The sequence below is a fragment of the Barbatula barbatula genome (genome assembly GCF_947034865.1).
Source record: "Barbatula barbatula genome assembly, chromosome: 22".
Lineage (NCBI taxonomy): Eukaryota > Metazoa > Chordata > Actinopteri > Cypriniformes > Nemacheilidae > Barbatula > Barbatula barbatula.
The window spans coordinates 2,011,149-2,028,648 of NC_136785.1; the positions used below are offsets into that span (position 1 = coordinate 2,011,149).

General features: G+C 38.3%; 1 protein-coding gene across 1 annotated transcript in view; it reads left to right on the forward strand.

Annotated features, from left to right (window-relative positions):
• slc4a4b (solute carrier family 4 member 4b) overlaps nucleotides 1-17,500 on the forward strand; it is a 28,133-nt gene that overhangs the window by 2,133 nt on the left and 8,500 nt on the right. The window contains 12 exon segments of the mRNA XM_079487352.1: nucleotides 3,303-3,373; nucleotides 4,399-4,572; nucleotides 6,953-7,088; nucleotides 10,072-10,232; nucleotides 11,926-12,105; nucleotides 12,688-12,783; nucleotides 13,294-13,370; nucleotides 15,670-15,827; nucleotides 15,915-16,002; nucleotides 16,085-16,239; nucleotides 16,351-16,461; nucleotides 17,043-17,295. Coding sequence (XP_079343478.1) covers nucleotides 3,303-3,373; nucleotides 4,399-4,572; nucleotides 6,953-7,088; nucleotides 10,072-10,232; nucleotides 11,926-12,105; nucleotides 12,688-12,783; nucleotides 13,294-13,370; nucleotides 15,670-15,827; nucleotides 15,915-16,002; nucleotides 16,085-16,239; nucleotides 16,351-16,461; nucleotides 17,043-17,295 — 1,660 coding nt within the window.

Here is a 17,500-nt window from a genome sequence, read left to right on the forward strand (position 1 = left end):
TTTAGTTTTAGACAGAATTCTTTAGTCAGTTAAACTTGAACTGTTTTTTTTCTTCCTGAATGTGAGATTCCTGCCTGATTTGGGGGAGATTATTGTTTTGGTCTTTTGTTGCATACAGTAGATGACATCAGCAGAAAAGAAAAGTTGTTTGAAAAGTGACATTTTGATGAAAGAAAAGGACAGACTGTTGCATGTGCACCAGTGCATCCTTTGAAATCATTTATAGTTCGTTTTTACTTCAAAACAGCATACCTGTCTGGTCCAATAAGCGTCGCCAATGTTATTCTCACTTATTATCTCCGACATCAGTATTAGTATTGATTGTATTGTTTTGTGTTCTGTTCCTCTCGGTGGCTGTCAGCTGGATTGATAAACTGGCTGTAGCTGCTTGTGGTTTAAATAAATTTACGCCATCATGACTGATTCACCATCTGCTATCACATGTGTCTTCAACAGACGTTGTGCTAAACGCGAGCTTAACACATCGGTCAAGATAAACAAACTGCTAGACAGTTACATGACCAATGACAAGACCAAGTTTATTTCTGAAAGGAGTTAGTTTGTGTTAAATGCAGGTCGGGGGCTAGATACAAGTTTCCTAGAAAGAAAAACAGTTCTTCTTCTTATTTAGGATACCAGACATGTTTTTTTGTGTTTCATTTCAGTGTAAATTTCTCTTCAAATTGCTTTGAACAAAATGATCCTGTTTGTATTTCTTCTAACACATGAAGGTGTAAAATGAATCTCAGTTTGAGACATTGTTGAGATCTCTAATGAAGACATTTGTGATTTCAGGCTCTTTTTTTTCTCAGGAGAAATATCTGAAACACAGAAGATTTCAGAATATTCGAGATACGTAAAATGTATATTTTTTGCTTCTTATGAGATTGTACCGTTTTGAAATGTAAGGTTCGGTGAAGCATTGCATTGTGGGGTGTAGTATTGCACACAGTCTCACCTCGGTTTTACAATAGAAGGTCATCTTTGCACAGTATACATATTAGACATTATAGAAAACATATGTAGTAAAGTAGTGTGTTATTCTGATAATATTATATTGAATACTTTTGAGGAAATGTTACCAAAATGTCCTATACTAAACTAATATCCTATTACTTTGGGATCCAGGCGAAAGCATCACTTCTAAAGTCAATTATAAGCAACGACACAATCAAAAGTGGAATGTTGAGTAGTGTAAACCGGATTACACCAAAACAAATTGCAGTTCCCACAGAAGCCATAACATTTAGAGAATTAGAGAGGGATTTAGAGATCTGTGAGTCTTATTAGCTCTGTCAAAATCCCCGTTAATTTAGTTACACAGGTTTTTCAGTTTGGTACGAGTGCCAATCCCCAACCCAGGGTTGTTTCCATACGTTCCATACCGAACTAATGTTGACCCAAGCACAGAAGGGACGGTTCACACGAAAATAAAAGTTCTGTAATCAGTTATTTATCGAAAAAAGAAGGAATTCAGGAATGACACTTGTGTTCACACAGTGGAAGTCTGTCGGGTGGGTGATCAATGTTGTTTGGTTACCAACATTATTTTAATCATCTTTTTTTGTGCTCTGCAGAAGGACACGAGGGTCAGTAAACAATGACAGAATTTAGATTTTTGAGTGAGCTTTCCCTTTAACGCTGTCACAAGTTTAACTCAAGAACTGGAGGGGGATGGTCCTCCCCTATTAAACCACTTCTTAGGATGCAGATCATATTCCAAATAACCTTTGACCCCAGAAAACGTTGACTTCTCCGAGGTTCTTCCGCAGCTGTCAGACAGACGTTTTGTTTCTTCTGTGATTGATCACTTCTTTACAACCATACAGCTCACACGTGACACTGGCGGAAGAAAATGTTCCCGTCTGCTATCGGTGTAAATATCTGTAGTCCTTTGCGTTTGTGTTTGTGTCTCTTCTCTGAACAGTAAAAGTCGAGTGGGAGCTCATGCGTCACTGACTTGGTGATTACTCGCCTATACTGCTAGTATTTACTTTGGCCACATGACATTCCCCGACACAGGTCTTGGGATTTTTCCCATATCATAAATCATAGAAAGTGAATCATGCGGACACGTTTGTTTGCCTATTGCTCACAGGTGTAACACCTCGAGGACTATATGACCTCACAAAAGATCTATTATTATTATAGATTTTTTATATTATAATGCTATTTACTGTACTGTCTCATGGCCATTCATAAATAATATAACATGGCTAATTGTAATGAAGTAGTATAGCATGGATTATAGAAAAATGTATGATTATTAAAATGGAATAAACCACTTAGCTTAACCATCACTGCAGCAATAGTAGACCATAGTAAAACGCACGAATGAGATCATGTGAATTCATGCAGACCTTGAAAAGTTGTTCTTTGAGATTGTGTTGAAACTGTAGGGAACCTTTTAACCCATTTTCTATATATTTCAAGAGCATTTCAATGTATTTTTGAATAAATGAATAGATCGGAAGCATCACTCAAGGCGTTGGTTAAACTTTGATCAGATTCCCTTACATTCTTGTGATATTGTCACTTCATCAGCATCTGTTAAACACATCTCTGAGCTTTCCGTTTGTTTTCCGCAAGGGATAAATAAACCGCATTTAGTATGGAATCAGACTGGAAGTGTTGGTGCATTGCCAAAAATCCATCAAACGCTATTCCAAGATTGCTTGTGCATGTGTCATTCCTCAGGGTGTGTGAACGGTTGTTATAAACTGAGAGATTACAGCCTGAATTTATTGTTTATTAATTACAACCGGTTTGTAAAATATAAGGTAACCCACATGTAACCAGGTCACACGACTGCCTAGATGCTGTTTCTCATTCCAGCTTTCTCTGTATCTCCAAGAGTTAAAGTGATATTACTATACACCTTTACATAAATAAACAAAGACTTTGCTAATATCTCTAGCTTTTTTTTTTAAGAGAGACCCCGGTCATCTCACATGTGTCTCCTATTGAGTTCAAGAGTCTGTGGTCGAAGGTCAGAGGTCTCAGTATGACGTTTCTCATCAGATATCAAGATTAAGTCGTTCTCCGTCTGTATGAAATGGAAAGAACCATTTAGAATTGACGGCTTTCACCTCGAGCGCAAAAGAACCCTTTGTGTTCAATCCCTGACGTGATGACTCGAGTCGCCGAAAGGTTAAAAATCAGGTGCAGTTTTGAAGAGAAATGTTATTCTGGGAAATCGACACAACTGCATAGGCGAGATTAAAAATGTTTACTATTTCTGTCCGAGTCTGCTGGATTCTGGTTTATAATTAATACTCTTCTGCCGTTTGTGTTTTCTTTAGAATGGAAGATGAAGCTGTGGTGGACAGAGGAGCATCTTACATCAAAAAAGTGTGTGATGAAGAAGTTGAAGGTAAGAAATGTGCAAACGCTTGCTCGCACACACGCACGCACACGGACGGGACATAAGATCTGAGGTGTCCCAGTGTGTGTGGCTTGAATTTCACACTCACTTTTCAGCTCTTTCACACTCGTTCTCTCTCTCTTTGTTAGTAGTTTGTGTGTGAGAGAGCAAGAGAGGATTATGAGTGATGTAACAAACCAGATCTTTACACGTGAACATTTTCGCTGCCTTAATCCGCAGACAGACATCCAGTGTAACGTTTCTTTAACCAGCTGCGCCCACAATCTAAAATTAACTTTTGACCACTCTTGCCAACAACAAATTGAGAACCAGTCACACTGGAACCTTTTTTAAAGTCATGTGTGTCGCGTTTTCCATACTCCTCACAACATGAACTTCGGACTTCAACGTCCCCCCACACACACATACATCCCACTCTCTCCGATAACATTTGATGGATGTATTTGTGTAAAGACAAACACCAGATATAAGAAGCGAGGGAGAGGTTTCTGGAATGATGAATCGTATTAAACTGTGTGTCAGGAAAACACACTGCTGTCTGTTACTGCATCCACTTCCTGGAGATCTTTTGCCATTTCCTGTCTGGTCAGTTGTACAGGAAGTTGTTGGCGTTCATCTGTAATCTAGGGGTCAGATCTTTCCTTCCGGACAGCACGCACGAACAGTCAACCATAAGCAGTTGGGCAAAACTTTTTTTGCTGTGTTTTAAGTTTGTCGTGTATAAATCCTTTAAATCCTCAGGACGAATCCTCCGGACTCATCACCATGAATAACAATGAGAATACACATACTTGTCACGTTGGACGATAGAGATATTCCCTGTGTAACGCTGTGTTAATCCGGTCACAAAACTCCAGAATTACACAAAACTGAATCTCACATCTTTAACACTTTATGTGTTTGTTTATGAAATGTGTATGCATGTGTTTTTATATTATTGGTCCTTTGCATTCTATTCCAACCGTGCCTTACATTGTGTGTGTGTGTGTGTGTGTGTGTGTGTGTGTGTGCAGGTCATCACACAGTGTACATCGGAGTTCACGTGCCTAAGAGTTACCGGTGCCGCCGCCGACACAGACGACGGTCCAATCCCAAGGAGAAGCGAGAACGCGTAAAGGAAAACGCGAGTGACAAATCAGACGCTGAGAATGCGGATGACCCCGTCTGCAGCATCCTCAAACCCCTCAGTGAGTGACTTTGAATGACGATAAATACCCATCATGCACTTGTCTCTTTCTGTATAATAACTGAATGATATCTATATTTATGACTAAAATATTTAGTTATGGCAAAGTGTGAAGTGTGTGACATAATTTTAAAGGAACGGTTCACCCTTAAATGAACTCATGGCAGTACAAATCAACATCCACTTTTCTTCTCCTTCAGTTGACAGCACAATAAATAAAACATTTCAAGTACAGTACTTATTAAATATTAAAAGTACATTAAATATGTAATGTTGATGTTTGTTCAAACTGAATTTACACCATTGTTCACAAGAAGGAAGAAAATAATATGATATTGAAATGTCATGAGTCAGCGATAACAAAGTGATCCGTTTCGGGTGAACTCTTCCTTTAAACAAACAGAAATGGAAGTTGACTTGCTTTTGACTAAACTTCAACCAGACGTACTTCAGAGAGCACTTACAGAGATTCCACAGAGCAATCCAGGATGTTATAAAAACGAGTGAGTGATTACATATGAATCAGCATTGAAACACAGATACGGCAGAATGCTCATGGCCTCAGTTTAAGGTCTCTGTGTGCTAATCTCTTCAAATCACAAGTCAAAAAGTCTCCACTGAAAAAAGCACCGTCACTCTCTCTCTGTCTCTTTCTGTTTTATCTGGTTTCAGCTTAAAGTTAAATGTGCTTTATTGGCACGATTGTGAAGTTACAATATTGCCAAAGCATTTCACATAAAACAAGTAATGACAGAAAATATACAAAATCACAATAATAAGGTGGTACTAGATAAGTAGGTAGGTGAGGGGTAAAATAAAAAAATATAATAGAATATATAAATATAAAGATCTCTCTCTCTCATTTTTAAACTTTTTTCCAATTTAAGTGTGCTTTATTGTCGTTACAAAAGATACTCTTATTTTGCCTTGAATAATAATAATTAAAAAAATAAAGTAACGTAACGTAAAAACACTCACCTGCTTGCTCGCTCAGTGTTGGATTGCACTTAAAAAAAGGAAAAAAGGAAAAGCAGAGATTTTACAAATGAATAATTATTGTGTTATGTTTGTAAGTATTTCTCAGAAGAATACTGTGAGTTTTGTACAGTGGATTTGTGTCTTGTATTCTTACAGTCCTAAAACGTTAAGCATTAGCGGTCAGCTGATTGTTATAATGCTGTACATCCGTGTGTATATTTAGCTCTTCAGTGTATAATGGGTAAATGTATGCTCCGGTGGCAAAAGGCATCAACTGTTAGCCCAGGTTAAGAGGCGCAGTGCCAAACAATGACTAGTGGGATGTTCTTTTCTCGCTCGCTTCAGTACACTGTGGCCTTATTTATTCCTTTAGATCAATGGGAAAACGCAATAGTGTAGCATCGGCTACTGTAACATGACAGTATGCATCCAGTTTACGAGAAAGGAGACACTGTACGTTAGTGTGTCAAGTTTGTAACTGTGTTTTTTTGCATTTTACAACACTACAGAGTGATCTATTAACTATGTAGCTGATGTTTTTTTATCTACATCATGAATCAGAAAGGTCCGACCTTTGACGTGGATGTCAAATTAACACGCTTTGATCATGTAGACGCTATTATAACACATCAAGATTGTTTGCAACTATAAATGTGAGCGAAATCTTTATTTTTTTATGTGTTTCTTTTAATCACAATTATCGATCATTTTTACATCGTCAAACGCATTATTATTTGCAACCCAATGACTGTTTGAGGAAATTCACCACTTATGTGAAAAAATCTCAGTACTTTTGGTTGTTTCTTTCAAGACGGAGACAAACAAAACCTTCCTTTCCCGAGGGATGTGTGTGTGACCTATTATTTGATCTCGTTTCACCTGAAAATCAACCTGTTCATGTGAAGAATCGAGTCATTGTAAAAGAAAAACTGTTTACACCTAAGAAAAGGTGGGGTGTAACTTCTACTATAACAACACTTATAAGTGAGAAACAAAGACTAATTCATTTATTATAAAACACTGGGCTTCCTGATACTCTTTCATTGTGTTCTCATCTGGAATGTCTTCTGGGTTTGCTTTGCATTGTATTGACAACTTCCCTGTGAGATTCAAACGCTCTGCATTTCATGAATTATCCTGCAACTATTTCTGGTGTACAGGAAATAAAGTCTCACTTCCTGAAAAAAACAAATATTCGAGAAAGCTCTTTCAACATAATGTTGCATAAAACCGATAGAGGAAATGATTCTTACAGTCCCACCTTACAGTGTAAATACTACATAAGAACGTTTTTCAAGATTCTCAATAAAGTCAAGATCTAGATATAAGATCGGGATATTTTTAGTAGTAGTTCATAGGTTGTGGGAACGCCTCTCAATACTGATTGGCTGTTTTCTCTTCAGTCTCTCCAGCAGCAGAACGGATACGTTTTATTTTGGGGGAGGATGACAGCGGCCCGCCTCCACCTCAGCTCTTCACCGAACTGGACGAACTTCTTGCCGTCGATGGTCAAGAGATGGAGTGGAAGGAAACCGCGAGGTGATGTTTTAAAAACACATAGTAAGGACTAGTTGGCACCAAGCACGATAACTATAAAGATAAAGTGGAGGAATGATATGGTTGGGGTTACATTCAGAGTAATTTTTTTACGATAAAACATTGAAAGTCGATCAAAATCCATTAAAATTTTAAGGGTTTGTGAATTAAAATGTAAAACTGCAACGTGCAAGCTTTGAACGAACATATCTGTATCATCCTGTGTTGTGGAAGTTTATCTTTATAGTTATCGTTCTTCATGTGAATGGGCATAAAGGAGTAGTTCACAGTAATTGTTATTCCTACTATGGAAAGTCAATGGGGGCAACTACTCCTTTAAAGGGATAGTTCACCCAAAATGAAAATTCTGCCATCACTTATTCACCGTCACAACATTGAAAATCAATTTTTGAGTTTGTTTTCTACAAAAACAAAAGAAGATATTTAGAGAAATTGTGGTTTTGTGTCGATACAATGAAAGTCGATGGGGTTCAATGTTGTTTGGATATCAACGTTATTCAGAAAATCTTCTTTTGTGTTCCTCACAAAATAACATGAGGGTGAATAAATGATGACAGAATTGTCTTTTCTTTAACGCTATGCAAGCTTGTTTTCACAAACCATGGCGTTTGAAGACGTGTCAGCAAACCTAACGGTGCCCGAAAGTAGTTTTTTAGAGTTTGCCAACTTTGTCAAGACAGCAGACACACACTTGAAGAGGGAAACAGAAGCATTCAATGTCGTTCTCTCTTCTCTCAACAGGTAGTGGTCTGGCTTTTGTTGAAACTAGTAACTTTGTATTAGCACCTATCGTACTATTTCCCTGAACTCTTTGTAAGTCGCTTTGGATAAAAGCATCTGCTAAATGACTAAATGTAAATGTAAACGTACGCACGTCATTTTCAGGTGCTCATGAATGTTGCATGCCACTGGAGTGTTCTTAAGATTTGACACATCCCTGTGTGTGTTTACTTCACGATAAGCCCTCCAGAAAAAGGTCAAGCAGAAAATAACACTGGAAACTCAACAGCAGAAGTTATCTGAGGTTTACATCTGGCCTTTTTACATTATGTAAGGATGTGATTTGAGAGTCAGATATGCAGAACTGATACAGTGTAACCAGCAGAATGACTCAGCGGACGACAAGCGAGACAAAGAGGAAAGATGCTTCAGTGAGGACAAAGCAGCATTCATTAGCTACGAGTGGATATTATTTTTCCTGTGTATTGGGTGTCTGAAAATACACAGGTCTTATGGGGCGTGGACATATCAACTATAACACACATGCATGTGTTTACCTATCTATCAAAAAATAAGGACAGGACTCCATTTAGTTCTATAAAACAACGCAGTTACTATAAATACTAACACGCAGTGTTTATATCCTTCCTGTCCCAGATGTAAATTGTGTATTAAGAGATTTTCCTTTCATTGGAGCAGTTCATCCTTGGAATACCATCAAAATGCAAAGTGTGTTGTGCAGCTTTTGCAGTCACCTCGGCGTCTGCTGTTACTACAGGCAACACGCCTCACCAAACCACACGACATGCAAAATGGATTTCTGTGGGCTGTAGACCAGCGATACGCTTGTTCGGCGATATGAAAGTAAAACAAACCAGACATTGCACTTATTATGAAGTCTTTATTGTTACGTCTTTAAACATGTCCCCGAGTTATCTTCAGCAAATATTAATATATGATATGACCTGTATGACGATTGTTTGTGGTTGTTTTAAATAATCCAGGACATTTATACTAGGGTCGCGTGATTTTGAAGGAAAATGTGATAAATTGCTCAATAATTCAATATGCAGTTAATGCTTGAGGTTTGTTCAATCGATTTTAATTATAAACCGCAACTTAGATTTTCAATCCCATGTTTTTTTCTGAAAAAGAGCATCTGCAGAGAAGATAAAGAGAAGATCTGCACCAACATAAACTTTAAAGCTTGTTTAGTTTATTGCATTCACTTGCGATTAGAGATGCACCGATACTAAATTATTCAGAGTGATATGTGCCGATACCAATTCTTGGGATAAGATTACATTTTCGTATTATTTCATGTAATGTCTAATAATATTGAACATCAAACTGGTGATGTTTCTTAACATTTCCTATAAACAGAGCACAAATTTAAAGAATTCTTCTGTCCTCTTTCGATAGCCAATAGTGTAAAAAAAAGCTTTTATTGATCAATTATTGGCCGATATATCGGTGCATCTCTACTTGCTATATGCACATTTGTGATATTCCGCTTATTACGATATATCTTAGAGCTTTAACTTGTGTGCAAATCTTTTGGGTTATATTCTTTTATATGGTTTCAAATCCTTTACTGTTTTTGACAAAGAATTTCTAAAACGGATGGATGATGTTGAAGTGAATTCACTTGCTAACAGAAGAGCCATTCACATGCGGTGTGTGCACATGTGTGTGGGGACAGAGTTCTCAGGGGTCTCTGGGTTCACCTGTGTCTCAGGTAACATATCAAAGCGGCTGTATGTGTGTATGTTCACTTTTATCTCGGATATCATATCCACGCTTGGCTAAACTCAACTCAACAGCCTTTACACACAAGACTCTCTAAAGGATATCTGTGTGTATGTCTAGAGGTCAGGTATCGTCTTTCTAAGACAGATACCCACCCGTTTGGAGAGACATGGGTAAGCCGATAACAGGGCAAGCAGAGGTTTAGGAAGCTTAACTGAATGATTCTTATTTTACAATTAAAAGCTTTTAGTTAGTCGGTTGTGTTTCACATCTGTCTGTGATTTTGTAGAATTAAAAATTGAAAATGTTTGAATGGTTTTATTAGCATGTTTCTGCCCTCTGTGTCTATGCACTTTAACAATAAACCCCTCTCAAATTAGTATGGATACCTGTACAAAAACATGGCAATACCAGAGTTCAGACCCCGTTATCAAAAAGATTAGTAAGCCCGAAGTGAATTTTAATGTATTGACTGTGTATTATGTGTGTATTTCAGATGGTTAAAGTTTGAAGAGAAGGTAGAGAAGGGTGGTGAACGCTGGAGTAAACCTCACGTGGCCACGCTCTCTCTGCACTCACTGTTCCAGCTGAAGAACTGCATCGAGAAGGGAACCATCATGCTGGACATGGAGGCCACCTCGCTTCACCAGATCGTTGGTAAAAACGCAATTCAGCATGACACTACGAAAAATATCTGTTCTTTGAACGAGTTTAGTCATTTGAATAAAACACACCCACTCCATCTCCATATTTGGGCTTTCCGCCTACCCTTTCCTTTACTACCTCTCGCCACTTAAGTCAAAGTCACTCCAGGCAAACCCATGAGACGCTGTCTACTGATGCGCTCTCGCAAGTAATTCCAAGTGCGCAGTCCTCAAATTCAGTTCATACATATATAACGCCTTTTATACAGACACGCAGTGTGCAGAGTTCTAGTAAGCCCGCTGTAAAAGCGCGGTTATTCAGCTAAACCTCGCAGCTCGAGCTATAGTCTAACGCAGCTTATACTTTCTTATACTTTCACTGAATATAATGAAATAATTGAAAAAATTATATACATCTACGACTACGTGTAATTTTATAAATGAATATATATGTATGTTTGTATGTATGTATATGTATATATATATATGTATGTGTGTGTGTATGTATGTATGTATGTATGTATATATATATATAAACAAACGTATATATTATTTAAAATATATAACTACTATCCTAAATTGAAACATGCCTTGTGTCATTTTGTCATGGAGAGAGAGAAGGAAAGAAAGAGACTGGTGATTTTTGCGTACGTGTGCTTTTAACTATTTTTCTCTTATAATTTAGAATATATTTTTGTACAAAGGTTTTTGTGAATCATGGTTTGTTCGTGAAAGCGTTCGTACACAGGTTGAATGAATGTGACCAATTGAGTTTGTGGATTTTAGTCTACGTCTGTTACGTTTTTTTTCTCTTCTTGGAAAACAGGCCAAAACAGGTGTTTGTCTAAACCTGTTCACAACAAGAACAAGACTCCTAAAGACTGAACTATATTTCTTACGTTGTATGTTTATTGTAAGCTTGCTTCCTGCATTTTCACATTTTAAATGCTTGAGTTGTTGAGCATCAAACTGATCAGATGTCAATGAATTTTGATCAGATGTCAATGTTTTAGCGTTCATCAGCTAAAAAAAGATAATAGTTGTGGTCTGTGCTATTCTATGAAATTTGGAAAAAGATAAGACTATTGTAGGAAAATTGCTTTATACATTTCTTTGTTCTGTTGAACACAAAAGAAGATATTTAGTAAAATGTAGGAAAGCAAACAGTTCTGGGGCACTTTTGACCACCATTGTCATTTTTCCTACTATGGCCGTCAATGGTGGCCAAGAACTGTTTGGTTACAAGCATCCAAATATCTTTATATTCATCAAAACAAAAAGATTCATATGTGGAATAACTCTAGGGTCAGTAAATGATGACATGACTTTCTTATTTTTGGGGGAACTGTCCCTTGAAACGCTAACCTTCTGCCTTTAACTAACAATAGTAAGCAGCAGCTAATGTAAATGGCGGTGATGTAACTCAAGCTCACTGGCTATTTTTAAATAAGAGACGAGCCCTTTGATACAGAATGTTCTGTGTCTGATTCAGTAGCCAATACTGCAACGCAAGTGAAATACTAAGCATTTGATTGTGTCTTTTAAGCGCACTACACCAATGCTTTTTGATGAACTAGATACGTTATTTACCTAAAATGCTCTCCGACTTGAAAACCCATTTTTGGTTCCTTCGGAACAATTATTCCTGAGATTGAGAATACAAGCATGAGAAGTTAATGGGACGGATCTCTCGGTCTCTCTTTCAGAAATGATCACAGACAGTCAGATTGAGAGCGGGCTGCTAAAGGCCGATCAGAAGGATATGGTCATGTACACGCTGTTACGAAAGCATCGGCACCAGACCAAGAAGTCTAACCTGCGGTCCCTGGCTGACATCGGCAAAAGCGTGTCCAGCGCGAGTCGACTGTTCACCAATCAGGAGAACGGTAACACAGCTCTCTCGTACATTACATCACTTTCCACATCTCTCCTCTGACTCTCACTTTCATCTCCTGCACTTATCTGCTCAATCTCTCTCTCTCTCTCTGTCACATGAGTCACAGATTGTTTCTTTAAGAGCCTTGTGGGTAAAAACACCCCATATCTGTTAAAATATTTTTACAGATAGAATTTTGTAGAACATTATTAGTAGTTTTGCTGTGAAACATTTCCAGTATTAAGCGACTTTTTCCACATTTAGTAATAACGCTGCGTTTCTGTTATGTCACATTGTATTGTGCAATAAAAGCTTCTTCAACACGAGTTTTGTCCACTCAAACAATGTTTAATTTTCTCATAAAGTATAAAAAAGTGTCGAAGTGTCCGTATCGTGATGGCTGCTTTCATTGTGAAGCTCAAAATGAATCTCAAAGCCTAACGTTGACTGCTGATGTTTTCCAGACCTTACGTGTTTCCTGCTCTAATCCTTTATTTTCTCTCTTCCCTGTTTCTTGGTCTTCCCACTTGTCTGGCATGCATGCACTTTTGTTTCTGTCTCTTTCTTATTCTTTGTGTGTCTGTGTGTGAAGCGCGCAGTTCTCTCGATCACTCTGCGCCTTGCTTTACCAACCTTGAATCCGAAGAGCAAATTCAGATGCAGAGAAGCAACAGCATGGGACTTCTCTGTAAGTCTGTAGCTGAACATTAAGACTGATTCATAAGCAAAGTCATGTATTTGTGAATTGATAACTATGTGGAATGTGGAATGAACGCCCCGCTCCCTATAGTCACACATTTAGGTTATGTTGGGCATGTCGTATCCCCTCCCGACAACCACACTGGCAGAAATGCAACATGTCCAGAAGATAATAACCAGACACCACTTGTTAAATGATGCCCTGTTTGCACACTATTTGCTAGGATAAAAGATAGTATGCAGTATACAGGATTTGCTGAACAGTATACAGTAACACAGCATTTCAAACATAGGCACACATTAATTTAGTTGCTCTCTGTGGTCATTTCTTATTTATCTTGACTCCTCAAACAGAGGAAAAGTTTCCAGAGATGTCAGTGTAGATAGTGGCCTTCAGAAAGCACGCTGGGGTGATGGGAAAAACCTGAGCCATACTTTCCCTGCGTAAGTGTTTCGTGTTGATCAGTGTTTGACCTTTGACCCTGTATGACCTCTGCAGGTAGCCCAACCACTGCCCATCGTAACCTGACCTCCAACAGCCTCAGTGACCTCTCAGACAAACCCGAGAAAGATCAGGTACTGTGCATTGGGTTTTTGTTCAAATCAAGTCTTAATAAGCAGAAAGCAGAAAAGATTTTCCTTTGTTTTAGAAGTTACAGATGACAATGCTCAAAGCGCCGTTCACACGAAGCCATAAAAATGACTGAAAGCGCTGCGCTAAGCATGTCAGACCGGTAGTTGGTGATGTCACTTTTAAAAGAAACACTGCGTGCATATGCATTCATCTACCGCTATTGGGAACATCTACACTTTGCTGAACTTTTGCTAACCCATCCTAAATGGTATCCGAAATAGAGTCCTTTCCAAATCAACGTATGTTGAAATGTATTCTGAAAGTACCTGGACGGTCTACTGTTTCTGGTGAAAATTCAAAGGGTCTACTTAAAGGGTCAGTTCCCCCAAAAATGAAAGTTCTGTCTTCATGTACTCTCCCTAAAGTTGTTCCAAATCCAAATGTCTTTTTCTGATGAACACAGAGAAAGATTTATGGAAGAATGCTTTTAGCCAAACAGTTATTGGCCACCATTGATAGGAAACATTTCTTTGTTGAACACAAAAGAAGATATTTTGAAGAATGTAGGATTTCTGGGGCACTTTTGACCATCGTTGTCATTTTTCCTACTATGGTAGTCAATGGTGGCCAAGAATTGTTTGGTTACAAGCGTTCTTCCAAATATCTTTCTCTGTGTTCATCAGAACAAATACATTTATACAGATTTAGAACAACTCTAGGGTGAGCAAATGAGGACAGATTTTTTCTTTTTGGCGAACTGTCCCTTTAAACGGCCTATACTACCCAAAACTCATGGCGAGCAGGTGAAGTTTATTGACACTAAATTCATAAAATAAAAAAAAGACGTTTCACTGAATGAAAACATGTAAGTTTACAGTAAACATTGCATAAGAAATAAGAAATGAATAAACACTTAAATTCAATGAAGAAACGTATTTTGATGTTCATAGTCCACAGTGTCGTCCAGGCAACAATGGCTAAATATGACATGCTTTTCCATAACAAAAACAGTACATACTTTTAGTGCATAGTTTGATTGGGACGCAAAGCAGCACCGTCGGACATTTTTATTTTGGTGGCCAAGTATGCACGCATGGCTATAGATTGTTGTGCTTGTAATATTTATATACCTGACATCTCCTTTCCACAAATTTTTTGTAGTTTACACAGAGAGAAAATAACAGTATTAAGTTTGAAATCCTTCCAATTCGAAACCCATTTTCAAAAGTTTGCATTTTCAGGCGCTGTGAACTCTTTTGATATGTAAATGAATTATTAAAACAACTATTTTAATTTTGTGTTGAACAGCATCTGTGTAAACGCCCCGTTATTGTGCACAAGTCGTCGCACGTCATCTCTGGAGTATCTCTTGTGTACTAAATAGGATGAAAAAGGTTTTTCCGCACACAGCGTGTGTTTGAATCTCTGGCTCCTTCAAGCCCAAGGACAAAAAATAGCTGCAGCGGCTTGCATCAATATTTGTGGATTAAGTGTGGTTTGTAACTTTTCTGTGGCTGTGTGTTTTTCTCACTGCTGTAGTAATTATACAGATTACCTCCCAGACCACAAACATGACAGTTAAACATTACACACACAAGGCCTCTGTTTTGCGATTCCGTCCGTGTGTTTCAGACTGTCATCGCTCACATTTATCACCAGTGAGTTTTTTAAAAGTCAGACTGGCTGGGAACTTGTTTCTTTCCATGACACGGCAATCTTATCAGACTTTATTTTATTTCACTGTAGTACGATCACATAAAGAAACGTATCACTTCTTTTGATAAGTCGTTGCTCTGGTTTTACAGAACCAGTTTGATTAAATGGGAACGTTCTGCGTGGCGGTAACCTTTACCGTGTTTGATCTGTGTGTGTGTTTGAATAAAGACAGAAATGTTGTGTGTGTACGCGTGCGTGTAAGACAACACATTCTGTATTGTGTTAAATATATATGAATTATGAAACTATTGTAAGTGTTGTTTATCCAAATGATCCACAAATCGAAATGTATGTTGGAATATATGTTGATATTTTTGGTATATAAGTAGATGACCCTAAAGGTACACCCAGAAATAAACTAATTTTGTTATTGAAAACCTGCATGTTAAAGAAGATATTTTGAGAAATGTGATTCTGTGTCCATACAATGGAAGTCATTGGTGGCCAGTGTTGTTTGGTTACCAACATTCTTCAAAATATCTTCTTTTGTGCTCTGCAGAAGAAAGACATGTGACCACATTTTCAAAACTTATATTCACAAACCGATAGATTGTTTATATTCACCATCCTTGTTTTTATCTGCAGTTGAACAATAAGTTCATGAAGAAAATCCCTCGGGACGCTGAAGCATCGAACGTGCTGGTGGGCGAGGTGGATTTTCTGGACACTCCCTTCGTGGCGTTTGTGCGTCTTCACCAGGCGCTCATGTTAGGAGGTCTCACAGAGGTTCCCGTTCCCACACGGTACCTAATGGCAACACCATAACCATCACAGCAATAATAAACCTGTTGCCAAAGTAACAAGTATGTTTATTTATCACATTTTTGTAGATTTCTTTTTGTTCTGCTGGGGCCTAAAGGAAAGGCCAAATCGTATCGTGAAATCGGCCGGGCCATTGCCACGCTCATGTCTGATGAGGTTTGTGTGTGTGCCAAAGCTGTGTGTTCCTATATTTCTGATCTCTGTTCTCTCAAAGCTCTGTGATTTCTATCTTCTGCAGGTGTTTCACGATATAGCTTACAAAGCTAAGGACCGAGAGGACCTGCTGGCAGGCATAGATGAGTTTTTGGATGAAGTGATTGTTCTGCCTCCGGGAGAATGGGATCCGGATATCAGGATCGAACCTCCTAAATCTGTTCCGTCTGCGGACAAACGGTATTAAATCACTGACCTTATAACTCATCATCTTTAATTCAATGAACAACATGACATTTGATCGAACAATCGAGTTATGACAGCAATGTGATTGTCTGTGTGCGTTTGCAGTAAGAACATTCTTGCGAGCGGAGGGGACGGTTTGCATATGAACGGAGGGACGCCACACAGCGGGGGGGGCGGGGGTCACTCGGTTGGCGATGAACTCAAAATGACTGGCAAGTGAGTATTGACAGATGCACGGGTAAACGGACACAGTGATGTGATGTAGAACATGAGATGACGTCAGTCCATAGTAGTTGATAGATGCTGCTAGAGATTGAGACATAAGTTTAAGTCTAGATGTTTTCAAATTCTCTAGCACAACAACAAACAAGGCATATATAATGTACACATATTTTATGCCCTGTAGTTCATATTCTGGTGTTTATATTTTACAGCTTTTTCCTTAAAAAATGAAGTGTACTTACGTTCTTATTAAGTACTAGTACGAGTATACTTGTCAGACTACTTGAGACTAAATTGTATGAAAGTTTTCTTTCAAATGATTGGTGGTGTAGTTTTATTTGCCAACACATTTCACTTAACTGTAAAAATGTATATCAATTTAAAAATAGTTTTATAATGATAAAATACGTTTTGTTTATTTTTGGTGTAATAACATATTTTAGGCTTTTATTTTTTATATAATACTTTACTTGACAGGTATGCAGGTATAAACATAATACACAAAGGACACAAAAAGGCACACTTGAATAACCATATTTCTTTTAAGGGTTAACGTTCTTTTGTGTTTTCCTCAGGTTCTGCGGAGGTCTCGTTCTGGACGTCAAAAGAAAACTTCCATTTTTCGCCAGTGACTTTTACGACGCCCTGCACATTCAGTCTCTGTCGGCCATCTTGTTTATTTACCTGGGCACCGTAACTAACGCCATCACCTTTGGAGGGCTGCTGGGAGATGCTACAGAGAACATGCAGGTTAGACAGTCGGCTCAAGTAATCCGTCCTTTCTTCCTCATGCAGACACAGCGTTTTCCAACAAAATGGTGTCAGACAGTATGGCTTAGTAATAGTAGCTTATTTAGGAGTTCCTGTATATAACGTTTGGGCTGACATTGCATTCACATGTGATTTAACCACATCTGTGTGTGTGTCTCTCTCTCTTTGACCTGTTGATTCCTTATGGACAAATGGAAGGGATTGTCCCCCACACCCATGAATAAGGATTTGCCAGTTGTTGTTAGCCAGTGAGAGGTGCCGG